The sequence below is a fragment of the Oncorhynchus mykiss genome, chromosome 13, assembly GCF_057628025.1.
Source record: "Oncorhynchus mykiss isolate SJ-2025 chromosome 13, ASM5762802v1, whole genome shotgun sequence".
Classification (NCBI taxonomy): Eukaryota; Metazoa; Chordata; class Actinopteri; order Salmoniformes; family Salmonidae; genus Oncorhynchus; species Oncorhynchus mykiss.
Genome location: NC_143034.1, coordinates 46358367 through 46379294, shown reverse-complemented (window position 1 = coordinate 46379294; position 20928 = coordinate 46358367). Strand labels below are relative to the sequence as shown.

Below are 20928 nucleotides of genomic sequence, written 5' to 3'. Positions count from 1 at the left end.
TTCCCATACTAATTGTAAACAGCTGTTGCCCCAAAGCTGAAACCTTTAATTTCAAAAAGCAAAGGGATAAATACACTAAGTTATTTCGATTATTTATCCTACATGTTACATAAGAACCTCTCACAACAGTCCTCAGTCCTCTACTGACCTCTACTGGATCGTTCAAGTTGGATTTATACTCAATGTTGCTCAATAAATAGTGTACCTAATTCAACAGTGTAACAACGTATTTTTCTATGTAAATGCATTTCTATGTTTTTATTGCAAACTTTGACTACTCCGGCCACGTTCAATACATTAGGCAAACTGCAGGTGCCATAGACTACAGTACCCATACTGCCTTTCTTCAGATCCAGGGCGAGGGGAGAGGTGAGCGACCCAAGCAGGGGTGGAGTGGAACCAATGATGTGTATACGCACCATTGAGTGGAACAAGCAGCAGTGAAGCGTGCGTTTTGATATGTCGGACCCGGTGGCACAGGCCTTGCAACCCCGGCTACATCAAGCTCAGTCTGGTGGGACTGCTGGGTCTAACGCTGCTGCGGTGGGATCTGGATCGGGGAACAGTGACCCAGTCAGACCAGGTCTTAGCCAACAACAGCGGGCGAGTCAGAAAAAAGCCCAAGTCAGAGCTTTTCCACGGGCGAAAAAGCTCGAGAAACTCGGCGTCTTCTCCGCTTGCAAGGTAGCTAGCTAGCTAACGGTAGCTATATGGCTAGGCTAGCTAGCATAGCCAACTTCACCAAAACAATGACTAGCTAACTAGCCATTTCCCCTGCTGGTATAACAGTCTCAACAAACAGAAACCAAAACACCATTTGTATTTGGTTTCTAACATGCAACAATAGCCTTCATACATGTATATGGCGTAGCTAACGTTACTGTAAAGAATATAGTTAGCAACAGCAAGGTTAACCAACTTTGCTAACTAGACAGCCAACGAGCATGCATCTATCTGCTTTATGGTGCTAGTGTGGGGATTCTGATTTACTTTCCTCTTTTCTTTAGGCTAGTGACACATGCAAGTGCAATGGCTGGAAGAACCCACAACCGCCGACTGCCACCCGAAGTATGGATTTACAGCAACAAGCGGCCAGCCTTAGCGAGTCCTGCCGCAGCTGCGGGCATGCCCTGGGTAGGCTGCCTTATGACTCAACACTAGTTTGAAGGATAGATACGCTCCATGATCACACTGAACCTAATGTCATCAATACACATCATATATATAGAATATAGATATAGAATCTGTATGCTATTCCATAATAGCAATAATTATAATATGAATTGCACAATGTAGGTTTCAGTCTCATATCTTTGAGTAGTAAAGTAAAATGCTTAGATATCCTCCCTGTTTAAAGGGGAAATCAGCAGTTGCTACATCCATTTGTGTACTTATACATTTAATTAAATCTTTTGTCACCTTTATTTAACCAGGTAGGCTAGTTGAGAACTAGTTCTCATTTACAACTGAGACCTGGCCAAGATAAAATGAAGCAGTGTGACACAAACAACAACACATGGAATTAACAAACATACAGTCAACACAATAGAACAGGTATATATGTACAGTGTGTGCAAATTAGGTAAGATCAGGGAGGTAAGGAAATAAATAGGCCACGGTGGTGAAGAAATGACAATTTAGCAATTAAACACTGGAGTGACAGATGTGCAGAAGATTAATGTGCAAGTGGAGATACTGGGGTGCAAAGGAGCAAAAAATATTTTATAAAAAAAAAAATAACAGTATGGGGATAAAGTAGTTGGATGGACTATTTACAGGTGCAGTGATCTGTGAGCTGCTCTCCAGCTTCAGTGATTTTTGCCATTCGGTCCAGTCATTGGCAGCAGAGAACTGGAAGGAAAGGTGGCCAAAGGAGTAATTGGCTTTAGGGGTCACCAGTGAAATATACCTGCTGGAGCGCGTGCTATGGGTGGATGCTGTTATGGTGACCAGTAAGCTGAGATAAGACTGGGCTTTACCTAGCAAAGACTTCTAGATGACCTGGAGCCAGTGGGTTTGGCGACGAATATGAAGCGAGGGCCAGCCAACGAGAGCATACATGTCGCTGTGGTGGGTAGTATATGGGGCTTTGGTGACAAAACGGATGGCACTGTGATAGACTGCATCCAATTGGTTGAGTAGAGTGTTGGAGGCTATTTTGTAAATTCCATGGCTGAAGTCAAGGATCGGTAGGATAGTCAGTTTTACGAGGGTATGTTTGGCAGCATGAGTGAAGGATGCTTTGTTTCGAAATAGGAAGCCGATTCTAGATTTAATTTTGGATTGGAAATGCTTAATGTGAGTCTGGAAGGAGAGTTTACGGTCTAACCAGACACCTAGGTATTTGTAATTGTCCACATATTCTAAGTCAGAGCCGTCTAGAGTAGTGATGCTGGGCAGGTGCGGGAAGCGATCGGTTGAAGAGCATGCATTTAGTTTTACTTACATTTAAGTGCAGTTGGAGGCCACGGAAGGAGAGTTGTATGGCATTGAAGCTCGTCTGGAGGTTAGTTAACACAGTGTCCAAAGAAGGGCCAGAAGTGTACAGATTGGTGTCGTCTGCGTAGAGTTGGATTAGAGAATCACCAGCAGCAAGAGTGACATCATTGATGTATACAGAGAAAAGAGTCGGGCCAAGATTTGAACCCTGTGGCACACCCATGAGACTGCCAGAGTTCCGGACAACAGGCCCTCCAATTTGACACACTGAACTCTGTCTGAGTCGTAGTTTGTGAACTAGGCTAGGCAGTCATTTGAAAAACCAAGGCTGTTGAGATTGACAGAGTCGAAAGCCTTTGACCAGGTCGATGAATACAGCTGCACAGTATTGTCTCATATCGATGGCAGTTATGATATTGTTTAGGACCTTGAGCGTGGCTGCGGTGCACCAGTGACCGGCTCAGAAACCAGATTGCATAGCGGAGAAGGTACGGTGGGATTCGAAACGGTCTGTGATCTCTTTGTTAACTTGGCTTTCGAAGACCTTGAAGACCTATTGATTCTTAAAGAATATAACTTACAGTGCCTTGCGAAAGTATTCGGCCCCCTTGAACTTTGCGACCTTTTGCCACATTTTAGGCTTCAAACATAAAGATATAAAACTGTATTTTTGTGAAGAATCAACAACAAGTGGGACACAATCATGAAGTGGAATGACATTTATTGGATATTTCAAACTTTTTTAACAAATCAAAAACTGAAATATTGGGCGTGCAAAATTATTCAGCCCCCTTAAGTTAATACTTTGTAGCGCCACCTTTTGCTGCGATTACAGCTGTAAGTCGCATGGGGTATGTCTCTATCAGTTTTGCACATCGAGAGACTGAAATTTTTTCCCATTCCTCCTTGCAAAACAGCTCGAGCTCAGTGAGGTTGGATGGAGAGCATTTGTGAACAGCAGTTTTCAGTTCTTTCCACAGATTCTCGATTGGATTCAGGTCTGGACTTTGACTTGGCCATTCTAACACCTGGATATGTTTATTTTTGAACCATTCCATTGTAGATTTTGCTTTATGTTTTGGATCATTGTCTTGTTGGAAGACAAATCTCTGTCCCAGTCTCAGGTCTTTTGCAGACTCCATCATTCTTCCAGAATGGTCCTGTATTTGGCTCCATCCATCTTCCCATCAATTTTAACCATCTTCCCTGTCCCTGCTGAAGAAAAGTAGGCCCAAACCATGATGCTACCACCACCATGTTTGACAGTGGGGATGGTGTGTTCAGCTGTGTTGCTTTTACGCCAAACATAACGTTTTGCATTGTTGCCAAAAAGTTCCATTTTGGTTTCATCTGACCAGAGCACCTTCTTCCACATGTTTGGTGTGTCTCCCAGGTGGCTTGTGGCAAACTTTAAACAACACTTTTTATGGATATCTTTAAGAAATGGCTTTCTTCTTGCCACTCTTCCATAAAGGCCAGATTTGTGCAATATACGACTGATTGTTGTCCTATGGACAGAGTCTCCCACCTCAGCTGTAGATCTCTGCAGTTCATCCAGAGTGATCATGGGCCTCTTGGCTGCATCTCTGATCAGTCTTCTCCTTGTATGAGCTGAAAGTTTAGAGGGACGGCCAGGTCTTGGTAGATTTGCAGTGGTCTGATACTCCTTCCATTTCAATATTATCGCTTGCACAGTGCTCCTTGGGATGTTTAAAGCTTGGGAAATCTTTTTGTATCCAAATCCGGCTTTAAACTTCTTCACAACAGTATCTCGGACCTGCCTGGTGTGTTCCTTGTTCTTCATGATACTCTCTGCGCTTTTAACGGACCTCTGAGACTATCACAGTGCAGGTGCATTTATACGGAGACTTGATTACACACAGGTGGATTGTATTTATCATCATTAGTCATTTAGGTCAACATTGGATCATTCAGAGATCCTCACTGAACTTCTGGAGAGAGTTTGCTGCACTGAAAGTAAAAGGGCTGAATAATTTTGCACGCCCAATTTTTCAGTTTTTGATTTGTTAAAAAAGTTTGAAATATCCAATAAATGTCGTTCCACTTCATGATTGTGTCCCACTTGTTGTTGATTCTTCACAAAGAAATACAGTTTTATATCTTTATGTTTGAAGCCTGAAATGTGGCAAAAGGTCGCAAAGTTCAAGGGGGCCGAATACTTTCGCAAGGCACTGTACATATGCTTAATGAGCTTAGTTCAACCGTCGTACCCCATCAGAACCCAAAATATAAGCTTGTTTGTATTTTATGTTTATTTATTTAACCTTTTAACCTTCTTATTTACGGTGATGGCCTACCAAAATGCCTCCTGCTGGAATGGGGATTAAAAATACATGAAATAAAAATAAAGGACAAAACACACATTACAACAAGAGAGACAACACAACACTACGTAAAGAGAGAGACCTGAGACGACAACAACAGCATGGCAGCAACACAACATGACAACAGCACAACATGGTAGCAGCACAAAACAGGGTCCAAACATTATTGGCCACAGACAACAGCACAAAGGGCAAGAAGGTAGACACAACAATACATCACGCGAAGCAGCCACAACTGTCAGTAAGAGTGTCCATGATTGAGTCTTTGAAAGAAGAGATAAAACTGTCCAGTTTGAGTGTTTGTTGCAGCTCGTTCCAGTCGCTAGCTGCAGCGAACTGAAAAGAGCAGCGACCCAGGAATGTGTGTGCTTTGGGGACCTTTAACAGAAAGTGACTGGCAGAACGGGTGTTGTATGTGGAGGATGACGGATGCAGTAGATATCTCAGATAGGAGGGAGTGAGGCCTAAGAGGGTTTTATAAATAAGCATCAACCAGTGGGTCTTGCGACGGGTATACAGAGATGACCAGTTTACAGAGGAGTATAGAGTGCAGTGATGTGTCCTATAAGGAGCATTGGTGGCAAATCTGATGGCCGAATGGTAAAGAACATCTAGCCGCTCGAGAGCACCCGTACCTGCCGATCTATAAATTACATCTTGCTTGGTTAGGATGGTACACCGAATCAGGGTTAGTTGAGCAGCTGGGGTGAAAGAGGAGCGATTACGATAGAGGACTTCTAGAACTTCAGCCTGCAGCTCTGATAAGTGCTGAGAGAAGGACAGTGTACCGTCTAGCCTTACTCCCAAGTACTTGTATGAGGTGAAACAATGTAAACATGAAGAAACACTGTAGAGCCTAAAAACATGGGTAAAACTATCATTGTAATACCACGGATGGTCAGTCCTTGCATCCGTAGCTCTGTCTATGAATTTGAGAGTAGTTACATTTCTCCAGCCACATTCTTCAACTTTTTGAGGGGGTCCTTTGTCATTGTTTCAACTGCTGATTGACACTTTAAGAGGCTGATCTGTTATTGAACCCCTCCTGTGCAGCGGCCCATGTGTCCCACCTGGAGAACGTGTCAGAGGAGGAGATCAACCGGCTGCTGGGCATGGTGGTGGATGTGGAGAACCTCTTTATGTCTGTGCACAAGGAGGAGGACACGGACACCAAGCAGGTCTACTTCTACCTCTTCAAGGTATGAAATCACTTCCCTCCATTCTAACCAGACAGACAAGTGTAGATGGCCATAACCTCTACTTTTCTGGCTTAGCACATCTTGACACTCTCTCTCCGTGGGTCTCTATCCCCCCCAGCTGCTGAGAAAATGCATCTTGCAGATGAGTCAGCCGATAGTGGAAGGATCATTGGGGAGTCCCCCCTTTCAGAAACCCAACATTGAGCAGGTAGTAACAGTCTCCTTCCTACCTGTTTCTCAAGCTGTTCTTTCCTTCTTCCCCAACGGAAAAGTACTTTTTGTACACGTTTGTTTTATTTTGTTCCTCAGGGAGTGTTGAACTTCGTTCAGTACAAATTCAGCCACCTGGCACCCAGAGAGAGGCAGACGATGTTTGAGCTCTCCAAGATGTTCCTCCTGTGTCTCAACTACTGGAAGCTGGAGACTCCCACGCAGTTCCGCCACCGGTCCCAGAAGGATGATGGCACAGCCTACAAAGTGGACTACACCAGGTGTGTGTGTGTGTGTGTGTGTGAGCCATGTGTTGTGGAAAATATATATATTTTTAATTTGCAGCGTATTGCATCTTGCTTTTTTGATATTGTTGTATTGCATCTTGTTTATGTTCTGTTCATGTGGAGGTCTCACTGCATTCTGCTCTTTTTGTTCCCATCAATAGTGACTCACAACGACTGTAATCTAATCTGTGTCTTGTTTCCCAGGTGGTTATGCTACTGCCATGTCCCCCAGAGTAACGACAGCCTGCCGCGCTATGAGACCACCCAGGTGTTTGGCCGCAGTCTGCTCAAGTCAATCTTCACCGTGACGCGCCGCCAGCTCCTGGAGAAGTTCCGAGTGGAGAAGGACAAGCTCCTCCCAGAGAAACGCACACTCATCCTCACACACTTTCCCAAGTACGTGGTGTGCAACCAATCCGTAGTAATCCGCTCGGAATCAAAGTTGATACTTATTGTGGTTTCTCCCTCGAGTTACAACCGAACCAAGATTCTGGAGTGAGTGAGATGGACGCCGTGTATCTGTGGCTTGTAACAAAGGGTTTGTGTCCCAGGTTTCTGTCTATGCTAGAGGAGGAGATCTATGGGGAAAACTCTCCCATCTGGGAGGCTGACTTCACCATGCCTGCCTCCGAGGGGGGCCAGCTGGGTCACCAGTTAGGTGAGGGGCACCTAACAACTAAATAAGTGGTTCTCATAAGATCCATAAAGGCACTTATAGGTTGTACAACATGTAATGTATGATTTCCCGCTCTCCATTTTCAATAATTCTGTCTGGTTTCGGTCATTGTCCTGTGTGTTTCTGATCATGGCAGTGATCAGCCCTGCTGCAGTGTCGGGCTCGCCCTCCTTCTCTAAAGGCAACAGTGGCCCTTCGCTAGGCAGTCTGGGGCTGGACTCTGGCGTGGCCGAGCCCATAACAGGTCAGTAACTCTGGCAACACCGCCAAGCTAACTTTTGCTTTGCACCGGGTGTGAAGTAATAGCGGACGTTTGTTTTTCTATGTCTTATCTGTCCCACGTGGGAGATTTTATTTCCCATGCCTCTGTGGGATATAGCCTCACACATAAAACAGCGTTTAAATTAATGGTGGTTGTACTGTCTCTCCTCAGGAGAGAAGAGGAAGCTTCCAGAAGTTCTGACCCTGGAGGATGCTAAGAGGATCAGAGTGATGGGAGACATCCCGATGGAGTTGGTCAACGAGGTGATGATGACCATCACTGACCCGGCTGCCATGTTGGGCCCAGAGGTGAGTTCTTCCCAAGACCGAGGCGCATCATTTAATGTCCTTTCGCCAGTGCAACATGGATATTTATGTTGACTGTGGATATGTTTTATCTAGTCTTAACATCTAAGTATGGAAACGGGATGTTTGTTAGAATGAATATAATTAATTGACTGTGTTGATCATCACTGTCACTCTCTGATAGACGAGTCTGCTGTCTGCCAATGCTGCTCGTGATGAGACAGCCCGGTTAGAGGAGAGGCGGGGCATCATAGAGTTCCATGTCATAGGGAACTCCCTTTCCCAGAAGTCCAACAAGAAGATTCTGATGTGGCTGGTGGGCTTGCAGAACGTCTTCTCCCACCAGCTGCCTCGCATGCCCAAAGAGTACATCACACGCCTAGTGTTTGACCCGTACGTAGACATTTGAACGGTGTCTCTCACCTGTACCCCGTCTTCAGTGAAGCCTCTTGAAATGAACTTTTTGTGACCCTTTCTCCCCGCTGCCTTGGACCGTTCTCTGTCCAGGAAGCACAAGACGCTGGCCCTAATCAAAGATGGCCGTGTCATCGGGGGAATCTGTTTCAGGATGTTCCCCACCCAGGGCTTCACTGAGATCGTCTTCTGTGCCGTCACATCCAACGAGCAAGTCAAGGTATGGACGCGCCTCTCCTTTACATACAACAGCAAAAATACTGGAATCAATTACCTGGGTAAGTTTGATATAATGGCTTGTTATTGGACTTACGGTATCTGTCAGAGTTCGAATGTATGTTGGACTAAGAGCCCAACATTTCCCCCTGATTGTCTGCCATTGGGGTTTCAGGGCTACGGTACTCACCTGATGAACCACCTAAAGGAGTACCACATCAAGCACAGCATCCTGTACTTCCTCACCTACGCTGATGAGTACGCCATTGGCTACTTCAAGAAGCAGGTATGGTATAGGATGATAACATGTACCTCCCTCTCTTCCTCACCTCTCCTTTGACCTCTCTCCTCTGGCTCTTTTTGCCATTGCAGGGTTTTTCCAAAGACATCAAAGTGACTAAGAGTCGTTACCTTGGTTACATCAAGGACTACGAGGGGGCTACCCTCATGGAGTGTGAGCTGAATCCCAGAATCCCCTACACGGAGCTCTCTCATATCATCAAGAGGCAGAAAGAGGTGAGAGGACTCTCTGTAGGAAGTCCTCACATTGTGGGGCACACAGGTTGAGGTGAATGTCATTGGACGGTTATGCATCTCTGTACCTTTCTCCATCTGTTGATGAAAGGACAGTGTTAATGTCCATGTTGGTGTGTTTTTGGTCAACATGTCCCTGTGTTTCCATGACTGGTCAGATCATTAAGAAGCTGATTGAGAGGAAGCAGAGCCAGATCAGGAAGGTATACCCAGGACTCACCTGCTTCAAAGAGGGGGTACGGCAGATCCCTGTGGAGAGCATCCCTGGCATCAGTAAGTGGGTGTGGGTCCTTCTAATACCTTGTTCAGGGTATAGACTATTAATGCCTTGTCTGATGTCATGTTTTAATTATTTTTTTCTCCCTAGGGGAGACAGGCTGGAAGCCCAGTGCAAAGGAGAAAGTGTAAGCTGAATGTTTGGTCTATCAGGAAATAACAAAAATAAAAAATTGATGTGCAGTATTGTCATAAAACAACTGGCAGCCTTTACAATCACACTCATCTGTCATTGAATTGATATATTATTACCTATCCTGTCTTGTAGGAAAGAGTTGAAAGACCCTGACGTGTTGTACAACATGCTGAAGAATCTCCTGGCCCAGGTCAAGGTAAAACACTGACACGCACCGATACAACCCAGTGTTCAACCTCAGGAGTGGTCAGACAGGAGTGGTCAGACAGGAGTGGTCAGACAGGAGTGGTCAGACAGGAGTGGTCAGACAGGAGTGGTCAGACAGTCTGCATCCCAAATGGCAACCTATTCCCTATATAATCCCTGATAAAAGGCCTCCCGAGTGGTGCAGCGGTCTAAGGCATTGCATCACAGTGCTAGCTGTGTCACTACAGATCTTGGTTCGATTCCAAGCTGTGTCGCAGCCGGCCGCGAACGGGGAGACCCATGAGGCGGCACACAATTGGCCCAGTGTCGTCCGGGTTAGGGGAGGGTTTGGCCGGCCCGGGATGTCCTTGTCTCATCGCGCTCTAGCAAGTCGTGTGGCGGGCCGGGCGCAGTGCACGCTGACACGGTCGCCAGGTGTACGGTGTTTCCTCCGACACATTGGTGCAGCTGGCTTCCGGGTTAAGTGGGCGTTGTGTCAAAAAGCAGTGCGGCTTGGTGGGGTCGTGTTTCGGAGGACGCATAGCTCTCGACCTTCGCCTCTCCCGAGTCCGTACGGAAGTTGTAGCGATGGGACAAGACTGTAACTACCAATTGGATTCCATAAAATTGGGGAGTAAAAGGGGGTAAAAAAAGACATGGCATCCCTGATCGAAAGTAGTGCACTCAGTAGGGAATAGGGGACCATTTGGGATTCAGACTGAAAGTCATAACAACGGTGTGGGTGTGTTCCTATCCCAGACTCACCCTGATGCCTGGCCCTTCATGGAACCTGTGAAAAAGACTGAGGCTCCAGACTACTACGAGATCATACGCTTCCCCATTGGTGAGTATATCATCCGCTCATTATTCCCTGGCTTGTTTATATGTCCCAGCCATGACAATTATCCAGCTCTTTGAACTCATTTTGATAGTAAAATAGGAGAAAAAGCATTCCATGTTTCACCAACTCCATGCGTTTTTAATTGTAAGTCCGTCTGGATATGCCGTTAAACGCGCTGAAGGAATATTTCAAATATAACCTCCGTGTCCCCCTCTCCTCTCTCCCTCCTTCCTGTAGATCTGAAGACCATGACGGAGAGGCTGAAGAACAGATACTATGTGACCAAGAAGCTGTTCATAGCAGACCTGCAGCGCGTCATTACCAACTGCCGTGAATACAACCCCCCGGACAGCAAGTACTGCAAGTGTGCCAACACCCTGGAGAAGTTCTTCTACTTCAAGCTGAAGGAAGGGGGCTTGATCGAGAAGTGAAGCTAGGGTCACAGGGTCACCATGCACGACGGCCCCACGGCGGAACAGCAGGAAGGAGCGCTCGTGGACACTCACTCACGCACACCGTCTTGTGATGACATAGTCAGGGGGTCATTGCTAGCCGTATTCCAACCCTTTTTCCCCTTGTCTTTTCTTTTAGGAAGCCTTCATTAATGGCAGTGTGTGTTTATGCATGTTTATATTACTGGTGGTTGAAGGGAACAGTGGAGTATAACAACACAATCGTGGAGGTAATTGGAAAGGCTCTATGGGCGAGGTTAAGTTTGTTAATGTGTCGAAATGACTCTCCATCAATCTCTCACTCTCTGTTTGTCTGTCTCCCTCTATCCCCGTCTCACTACCCTCTGTAGTATAGAATCTCTGTGTGTTGCCGTCTCATTCTGGTTTCATTCTTGCTCTAAGTGACACATAGAAGGAGCTGTAACGTATTCCTGTGCCTAAACGACTGGTCCCACAGCAGATCATGTCACACTTTCCACATAGGTTACGTTCAAATTATAGGATGGCATTTTCACGGGATTGTTTCTCAATCGGATGAAATAATGCCCGCTTAGACATTCACACTCGCAGCTCCTCCAGATGGGAGTTGTATTTTTTGGTACTGTCGTGGAAACGTGAGTAGGGTGGGGGGGGACCTACGCCGTTGTTGCCTTCCTGTACTGACATACACTTGAAAAGAGGCCAGTAGACTTGGAGGGTAGAAACACAATGTGCCCTTGAGTTAGAAGACGAGAAATGTTCCGACTCGCATTGTCAAGTCACAGATAATGTCCGCGTTCCAGGCTGACTCCGTCGCAGACGCCTGCCACACCTCACAAGGCCCGGATAGCTATTTACCCATCATTTAACCACATCATGGAACAGGACACGCTAACCATCGGTTGATACAATGCAACAACTGAAATGTAGTCAGCCTGAAGCGTGACCATAGATATCCCTGTCTGACACCGCGTTATGTTGGATTTGCCATCATGTGATTGGTCAGTAGCAAAACTTCCAATTTTCCTATACGTTTCATCTTCATGGTTGCCCTCGAATAATTCCCCGACAACTACTGTATGTTGAACTTTGTATTTATTTATTATTTCACCTGAACAGTATAATGAAAACCTACCGCTACATTTGAAGGTACTTAGGCCTAATGTTAGTGTAGTCGTCAATACTGTTCTTTTCCCATTCTCTTCTGGGCCAGTATGGCCATGTCACTGATCTCAAACATGGTTGTTTTTCTTGGGGAAATATCAGAGATGGCGTAGTAATGTGTCATTGTTGTTTTAATGGTGTTGCCTGATCTGAGGGTAGTCTCTGGTATCCCAGACCAAGGGCGACATCAGGAGCGTTGTTAATGTGGGAGCCAACCCGTCTGCCTAAGGAGACTACTCTGAGGGTTACTGGCCACCCTTTTGTTTAGGTTTCTGTTCGTCCTAGAAATAACCTGTTTCTGATGGAAGCACAGGATCCAACCACAGTGGTAAACATGACCGTTCGGTTTGTCAGTATTTCGCTGAAAAGGCCATAGAGCCCTGTCAATACAGTATGTGGGTGTTGCACAGCACTTACCCTCCCTGCTGGTTCTGTCTCTTCTATGGTGGATATGCATTGTGTTATTATGATAATGGCTGACAAACACACAAAAAAACAAGTGTCCGGTTTGGTGTTCACTCCATACTCACAAGCAGTACTGCATGGTGGAGACCTTGAATCTGCATCCATTTCTGTTCTGTTGTTACTGAGATGGCCACGGCTATTCACATACACTCACTTCTTGTTCATGGTCGGTGTCTGATTGTCTGCCTCTTGAGATGCCTTTGGTTCTCTGCTATTTTGTAAAACGTTTTGGGGGGAAATGACTGGTCTGTGCTGTGTGGTTGAGTATTCCACTGAACTGTTGTGTGTGTGTGTGTGTGTGTGTGTTTGTACTTGAATCATGACTAGCTTTGAGCAACTAAAGTGATGTCAATGTTTCTTTATTCAGGGTTGTCAGTTATGTATCTCTCAATCTACCTATGTATGCTGCATTACGTTTCTGAAAATACTGTGTGAGTGAAATGTAAAAATATTAGCACTGCTACAGTTTCTTTTAGTTATATGGTTTGAAGAGCTCTTTACTGTAATACTGTTCATGAAAATAAAGTTTTTATAGTCAAATATTTCTGTGCTTATTATCTGCTTGTATGACTGGGTGTCCAACAACCCAGCACTGCAGCGTGCTGGTATCAGGGCAGCCATTCTGACTGGCGCTGGCAATGGCACCAATTACATGACCCAGGTAACTTGACATTAAACACAGTCAGAACTTTTGGAGGTATAGCAAGGTGGGTTGGAAAGTGTCAAGACCTGTGTTATACCAACAACTGACCTCTGTTTGTGTGTTTCTGTGGGTGCGCTTATAGAATGAGCAGAAGGACACAATCCGCAACTTCCGCCTGGGCTCCCTCAACCTCCTGATCTCCACCAGCGTAGCCGAGGAGGGCCTGGACATCCCAGAATGCAACCTGGTGGTGCGCTACGGGCTGCTGACCAATGAGATCGCACAACAGCAGGCCAGTGGCCGGGCTCGGGCGAGTGACAGCGTTTACTCTGTGGTGGCCCAGGCGGGGGGGCGGGAGGTGCGTCGGGAACTCCTCAATGAATGTCTGGAGGACTTGACTGGCAGGGCCATCGGCGAAGTGCAGAGGATGGAGCCCAGGGAGTTCCAAATGAAGGTAAGGCGATTCCTCATGGTGGTGAGGCTGGTATCTTTCTCTATGTTCTACCCCCTGCATGTCTCTAATCTCTTTGGGAAAAAGGACAGACCTACACTCACTCACTTTGCTTTTTTCATGTATATGCCTTTTGAACCCGGCACCAAAATGATTTTTGTTACTACAAACTTTTGAGTTGAGCACGCCCGTTCCTCATGATCTAATCTTGTTTTCACTTGATTTCTTCTCTCTCTGCCTCCACTATTAGACCACTGATCTCCAGACAGAAGCGTTGTTGACAAGACAGTTGGCAGAGCAGTTGAAGATCAAGAAGAGGAGTCGTTTCAGTGCTGCTACGGTTCAGCTCTCGTGTCGAGACTGTGTTGTGCCCGTGGCCTTTGGCAATGACATTAAAGTCATTGAAAACGCACACCATGTCAACATCAACCCGGACTTTGAGTAAGTTGTGTTTCTCTCATGTCTGTCCTGATACTGATCACAAGACTTATTGGTCCACATTGCAAGGCTAAAAGAGCACATGTTTGAAGTGGTTTTGCATCAGTGTGTGTGAGGAGGTGACCTGTGCATGTGTGTTTGTTTTCAGGAAGTACTATAAGACCGGTGGGCAGCCCGCGCTGAAGACTTTTGAGGACTGGCAGCCAGGCCGTGTGATCAGCTGTGCTGCCTGTGGCAAGGTGAGGTTGACTTTTAATCTATAGCTTTTTATTTTAGGCCGAGACTGCGGATCCGTAGGCATATATTTTGCCTAGTGGCGTGCGCTGTTGAGGTTGTGGACACATGAGAGAGAAATGCAGCCATTCACACAATCATCCTAAAACCTGAGGTGGTGTTTTTTGTCTATTACACTGAGTGTCCAAAACATTATGAACACCTGCTCCTTCCATGACATCGACTGACCAGGGGAATTCAGGTGAAAGTTACGACTTGATGTCACTCATTAAATCCACTTCAATCAGTGTAGACGAAAGGGAGGAGACATGTTAAATAATGATTTTTAAGCCTTGAGTGTGTGCCATTCAGAGGTGAATGGGAAAAACAAAAGATTTCAGTGCCTTTGAAGGGGGTATGGTACTAGGTGACAGGCGCACCGGTTTGTGTGTGTAAAGAACTGCAGCGCTGCTGGGTTTTTCACACTCTACAGTTTCCTGTGTGTATCAAGAATGGTGCACCACCCAAAGGACATCCAGCCAACTTCACATAACTGTGGGAAGCATTGGAGTCAACATGGGCCACCATCCCTGTGGAACCCTTTCGACACCTTATAGAGTTCATGCCCCAACGAATTGAGGCTGTTCTGAGGACAAAAAGGGGGTGCAACACAATATTAGGAAGGTGTTCCTAATGTTTTGTACACTGTGTATATTCAGTTCGGTTATGTACAATACTATCGTTGTGTGATCTTGCCGACATTGATTCAGCTTTGATCTCCCTTTATTAAACGAGCAGCATTCGCCAGAGTAGCCTGTTCTATACGATTAGAACAGAGACTGTACGTAAGTACAGAATCCTGCACATGCGCAGAAACTTCGGAAACCATCAGTCCCCGGGAAGAAAGGTCCAGTTAAAGTTGGACCAGCAGCCATTCCGTTTATCTTATGGTACTAGGATTATTCTATTGTCGTTTAATATGCTTATATATGGAAATCTACATCAGTATATTTGTTTATGTATTTAAATCTGAACAGCAATGGGGAAGGGAAATGGTATATAAGGAGATTGCCCTGCTGCCCAGTCTGGCCATCGAGAACTTTGCCATGGAGACTCCGGAGGGAAGAAAATTAGCCAAGAAGTGGAAGAAAGTTGAGTTTACAGTGGAGGAGTTTAACTTCAGCACGTACTGTCAAAACAGATTCCCTAACATGTTGGATTGATACGCTATTACACTGGAGGAAGGACTGTAACTGGGGGCTTTCATGGTGTTTCCACCTCGTACTGTTTTCACCTTTCCACTAACCTTCTCTTCCTTTCTCTCCTCTGTCTGTCAGTCTGTGTTGCTTAGTCTAGACTACCATTGTGTTACTTATGCATGATCCTGAAGTGTGTCATTGTCCTATTTTCTATTTTATTCCACCTTTATTTAACCAGGTAGGCTAGTTGAGAACAAGTTCTCATTTACAACTGCGACCTGGCCAAGATAAAGCAAAGCAGTGCGTCACAAACAACAACACAGAGTTACACATGGAGTAAACAAACGGATGACACTGTGATAGACTGCATCCAATTTGCTGAGTAGAGTGTTGGAGGCTATTTTGTAAATGACATTGCCGAAGTCAAGGATCGGTAGGATAGTCTGTTTTACGAGGGTATGTTTGGCAGCATGAGTGAAGGATGCTTTGTTGCGAAATAGGAAGCCAATTCTAGATTTAATATAGGATTGGAGATGTTTAATGTGAGTCTGGAAGGAGAGTTTACTGTCTAACCAGACACCTAGGTATTTGTAGTTGTCCACATATTCTAAGTCAGATCCGTCCAGTGTAGTGATGCTGGACGGGCGGGCAGGTGCGGGCAGCAATCGGTTGAAGAGCATGCATTTATTTTTACAGGGGGAGAGATGCAGTGCCTTGGGTATGGTTGGCCCTGTTAAATCATGTCTTGCCAGGCCTCCACACTGCTATAGGCAGTGTGACGCTGCAGTGTGCTAAAGCATGTTACACAATGGTCAGGGTTAGAATTAGTGCGTCAGCTTTGTTTATGCCCAAGGTCCTCTCTCCCCTCTTTCCCTCCCCCTCCCTCTCTCTCTCCTGGGTTTCTTCTGCTCCATCGCAGCCAAGCACGCAGAAACATGTGAACTTAGCACCCCTGTTCTAACATGAACTCAAATTATCTGTTTTTCTATTTTCAGCAAAGTAGTATCAGCATGGTCCACATTTTGTCATAAATGTTATTTACTGTGAATCGGTACTGTCTTTGTTTTAGATTGAACCTGAAACTTATTCCCCTCGCCTGATACTCTTTGATATTTGATGCTACTTGATCATGTATGAAAAATGTTAAAATTGGGAATTCAATATATTCCACATGTGTACCATTTCCTTGCCTAAATTAATGAAATGATCTACTGTAATATTTTTTATTTATTCTTGATAAATAATTTGGTATTATTTGTCTGAACATGTCTATATTGAATGTTATAAATGAAAAATAAAATAACTAATAGATAATAGAAGTATATAGATCTTGCCTTCATTGCTGTCTTCATACACTCTTCCACAAGATGGCGGTCTTAGCCTTCCAATGTCTACTTCCATACCTGCAGTAGAGGGAGCTCATGGTTTTAGATTCCCTCCTTCCCTAATCCGTGCCCTTAAGTTTAGTATGGGGAGAGATATTTCGTTTAGTATGGGGAGAGATATTTAGTTTAGTGTGGGGAGAAATATAGTTAGTTTAGTATGGGGAGAGATATTTAGTTTAGTGTCGGGAGATATTTAGTTTAGTGTGGGGAGATATTTAGTTTAGTGTGGGGAGAGATATTTAGTTTAGTATGGGGAGAGATATTTAGTTTAGTATGGGGAGAGATATTTAGTTTAGTGTGGGGAGAGATATTTAGTTTAGTATGGGGAGAGATATTTAGTTTAGTATGGGGAGAGATATTTAGTTTAGTATGGGTAGAGATATTTAGTTTAGTGTGGGGAGAGATATTTAGTTTAGTGTGGGGAGAGATATTTAGTTTAGTGTGGGGAGATATTTAGTTTAGTGTGGGGAGAGATATTTAGTTTAGTATGGGTAGAGATATTTAGTTTAGTATGAGGAGAGATATTTAGTTTAGTGTGGGGAGAGATATTTAGTTTAGTATAGGGAGAGATATTTAGTTTAGTATGAGGAGAGATATTTAGTTTAGTATGGGGAGAGATATTTAGTTTAGTATGGGGAGAGATATTTAGTTTAGTATAGGGAGAGATATTTAGTTTAGTATGGGGAGAGATATTTAGTTTAGTATGGTGTGGGGAGAGATATTTAGTTTAGTATGGGGAGAGATATTTAGTTTAGTATGGGGAGAGATATTTAGTTTAGTATGGGTAGAGATATTTAGTTTAGTGTGGGGAGAGATATTTAGTTTAGTATGGGGAGAGATATTTAGTTTAGTATGGGGAGAGATATTTAGTTTAGTGTGGGGAGAGATATTTAGTTTAGTATGGGGAGAGATATTTAGTTTAGTATGAGGAGAGATATTTAGTTTAGTATGGTGTGGGGAGAGATATTTAGTTTAGTGTGGGGAGAGATATTTAGTTTAGTATGGGGAGAGATATTTAGTTTAGTATGGGGAGAGATATTTAGTTTAGTGTGGGGAGAGATATTTAGTTTAGTATGGGGAGAGATATTTAGTTTAGTATGGGGAGAGATATTTAGTTTAGTGTGGGGAGAGATATTTAGTTTAGTGTGGGGAGAGATATTTAGTTTGGTATGAGGAGAGATATTTAGTTTAGTGTGGGGAGAGATATTTAGTTTAGTATGAGGAGAGATATTTAGTTTAGTGTGGGGAGAGATATTTAGTTTAGTAGGGGGAGAGATATTTAGTTTAGTGTGGCGAGAGATATTTAGTTTAGTATGGGGAGAGATATTTAGTTTAGTATGGGGAGAGATATTTAGTTTAGTAAGGGGAGAGATATTTAGTTTAGTATGGGGAGAGATATTCAGTTTAGTGTGAGGAGAGATATTTAGTTTAGTAAGGGGAGAGATATTTAGTTTAGTATGGGTAGAGATAATTAGTTTAGTGTGGGGAGAGATATTTAGTCTAGTGTGGGGAGAGATATTTAGTTTAGTGTGGGGAGAGATATTTAGTTTAGTAGGGGGAGAGATATTTAGTTTAGTATGGGTAGAGATATTTAGTTTAGTGTGGGGAGAGATATTTAGTTTAGTGTGGGGAGAGATATTTAGTTTAGTAGGGGGAGAGATATTTAGTTTAGTATGAGGAGAGACATTTAGTTTAGTATGTGGAGAGATATTTAGTTTAGTATGGGGATAGATATTTAGTTTAGTATGGGGAGAGATATTTAGTTTAGTGTGGGGAGAGATATTTAGTTTAGTATGGTGTGGGGAGAGATATTTAGTTTAGTATGGGGAGAGATATTTAGTTTAGTATGAGGAGAGATATTTAGTTTAGTATCGGGAGAGATATTTAGTTTAGTATGGGGAGAGATATTTAATTTAGTATGGGGAGAGATATTTAGTTTAGTATGGTGTGGGGAGAGATATTTAGTTTAGTATAGGGAGAGATATTTAGTTTAGTATGGGGAGAGATATTTAGTTTAGTATGAGGAGAGATATTTAGTTTAGTATGAGGAGAGATATTTAGTTTAGTGTGGGGAGAGATATTTAGTTTAGTGTGGGGAGAGATATTTAGTTTAGTGTGGGGAGAGATATTTAGTTTAGTATGAGGAGAGATATTTAGTTTAGTATGAGGAGAGATATTTAGTTTAGTATGAGGAGAGATATTTAGTTTAGTATGGTGTGGGGAGAGATATTTAGTTTAGTATAGGGAGATATCTTTAGTTTAGTGTGGGGAGAGATATTTAGTTTAGTATGGGGAGAGATATTTAGTTTAGTGTGGGGAGAGATATTTAGTTTAGTATGGGGAGAGACATTTAGTTTAGTATGGGGAGAGATATTTAGTTTAGTATGGGGAGAGATATTTAGTCTAGTGTGGGGAGAGATATTTAGTTTAGTGTGGGGAGAGATATTTAGTTTAGTATGGGGAGAGATATTTAGTTTAGTATGGGGAGAGATATTTAGTTTAGTATGGGGAGAGATATTTAGTTTAGTATGGGGAGAGATATTTAGTTTAGTGTGGGGAGAGATATTTAGTTTAGTGTGGGGAGAGATATTTAGTTTAGTGTGGGGAGAGATATTTAGTTTAGTGTGGGGAGAGATATTTAGTTTAGTATGGGGAGAGATATTTAGTTTAGTATGAGGAGAGATATTTAGTTTAGTATGGGGAGAGATATTTAGTTTAGTATGGGGAGAGATATTTAGTTTAGTATGAGGAGAGATATTTAGTTTAGTATGGGGAGAGATATTTAGTTTAGTATGAGGAGAGATATTTAGTTTAGTAAGGGGGGAGATATTTAGTTTAGTGTGGGGAGAGATATTTAGTTTAGTATGGGTAGAGATATTTAGTTTAGTGTGGGGAGAGATATTTAGTTTAGTATGGGGAGAGATATTTAGTTTAGTGTGGGGAGAGATATTTAGTTTAGTATGGGGAGAGATATTTAGTTTAGTGTGGGGAGAAATATAGTTAGTTTAGTATGGGGAGAGATATTTAGTTTAGTATGAGGAGAGATATTTAGTTTAGTATGGGGAGAGATATTTAGTTTAGTATGGGGAGAGATATTTCGTTTAGTGTGGGGAGAGATATTTAGTTTAGTATGGGGAGAGATATTTAGTTTAGTATGGGGAGAGATATTTAGTTTAGTGTGGGGAGAGATATTTAGTTTAGTATGGGGAGAGATATTTAGTTTAGTATGGGTAGAGATATTTAGTTTAGTATGGGGAGAGATATTTAGTTTAGTGTGGGGAGAGATATTTAGTTTAGTATGGGGAGAGATATTTAGTTTAGTATGGGGAGAGATATTTAGTTTAGTAAGGGGAGAGATATTTAGTTTAGTGTGGGGAGAGATATTTAGTTTAGTATGGGTAGAGATATTTAGTTTAGTGTGGGGAGAGATATTTAGTTTAGTGTGGGGAGAGATATTTAGTTTAGTATGGTGTGGGGAGAGATATTTAGTTTAGTATGGGGAGAGATATTTAGTTTAGTGTGGGGAGAGATATTTAGTTTAGTATGGTGTGGGGAGAGATATTTAGTTTAGTATGGGGAGAGATATTTAGTTTAGTAGGGGAGAGATATTTAGTTTAGTGTGAGGAGAGATATTTAGTTTAGTATGGTGTGGGGAGAGATATTTAGTTTAGTATGGGGAGAGATATTTAGTTTAGTATGGGGAGAGATATTTAGTTTAGTAGGGGAGAGATTGTCAATCATGAAAGGCAAGATTTATTTCCAGTGCAAAGCTTTCTTTGCTCCTCATCTCCATTCTTGAAAACACTTGTTAGGGTTTAGCAACTTCTAAATGACAGATTTCGCCACATAATTACAAGATTAAAGCTGTGTCTTTTGAATTGCCTTTTTTTGTTCACTTATTTTTTTCTTGAAACAATTTACTGTTCAAAGAAAAAAAGACTTCATTATCTGGGTTTCTCAACTCCACAATACGTACATCTCATTGGAGTTGCATGTTGAGGAGCACCTTCACCGTGTCACATGATTACTAATCCCTTCAAAAACCACTGTCTCTCTAGGACATGTTTTATAACAACTAGGAATTATAGGAGATGATTTAGCCAGAGAAGCCTGCAAAACAGGGCCTATTTTGTTTTCATGGGGTGTTATCCACTATATTCAGACAGACAGACAGATGCACAGACACAATCAGAGACAAGAAGACCGACAGGGA

At 43.2% G+C, this 20928-nt stretch overlaps 2 protein-coding genes across 2 annotated transcripts; both read left to right on the top strand.

Annotated features, from left to right (window-relative positions):
* Positions 1-246: 246 nt before the first annotated feature.
* Positions 247-12926, top strand: LOC110486259 (histone acetyltransferase KAT2A). The gene is made up of 18 exons (XM_021557711.3): positions 247-684; positions 1008-1134; positions 5838-5983; positions 6102-6191; positions 6293-6474; positions 6685-6876; positions 7032-7138; positions 7293-7400; positions 7590-7726; positions 7908-8116; positions 8231-8357; positions 8529-8639; positions 8726-8869; positions 9046-9160; positions 9255-9291; positions 9432-9495; positions 10245-10329; positions 10564-12926. Exons 1-18 carry the CDS (start codon positions 460-462, stop codon positions 10755-10757), a joined length of 2400 nt encoding a protein of 799 aa, XP_021413386.2. The 5' UTR covers positions 247-459; the 3' UTR covers positions 10758-12926.
* Positions 12927-12950: 24 nt separating this feature from the next.
* LOC149978902 (ATP-dependent RNA helicase DHX58-like) lies at positions 12951-16645 on the top strand. The gene is made up of 5 exons (XM_090196326.1): positions 12951-13047; positions 13172-13483; positions 13731-13921; positions 14067-14157; positions 15169-16645. Exons 1-5 carry the CDS (start codon positions 13039-13041, stop codon positions 15352-15354), a joined length of 789 nt encoding a protein of 262 aa, XP_090052452.1. The 5' UTR covers positions 12951-13038; the 3' UTR covers positions 15355-16645.
* The last annotated feature ends 4283 nt before the right edge of the window (positions 16646-20928 follow it).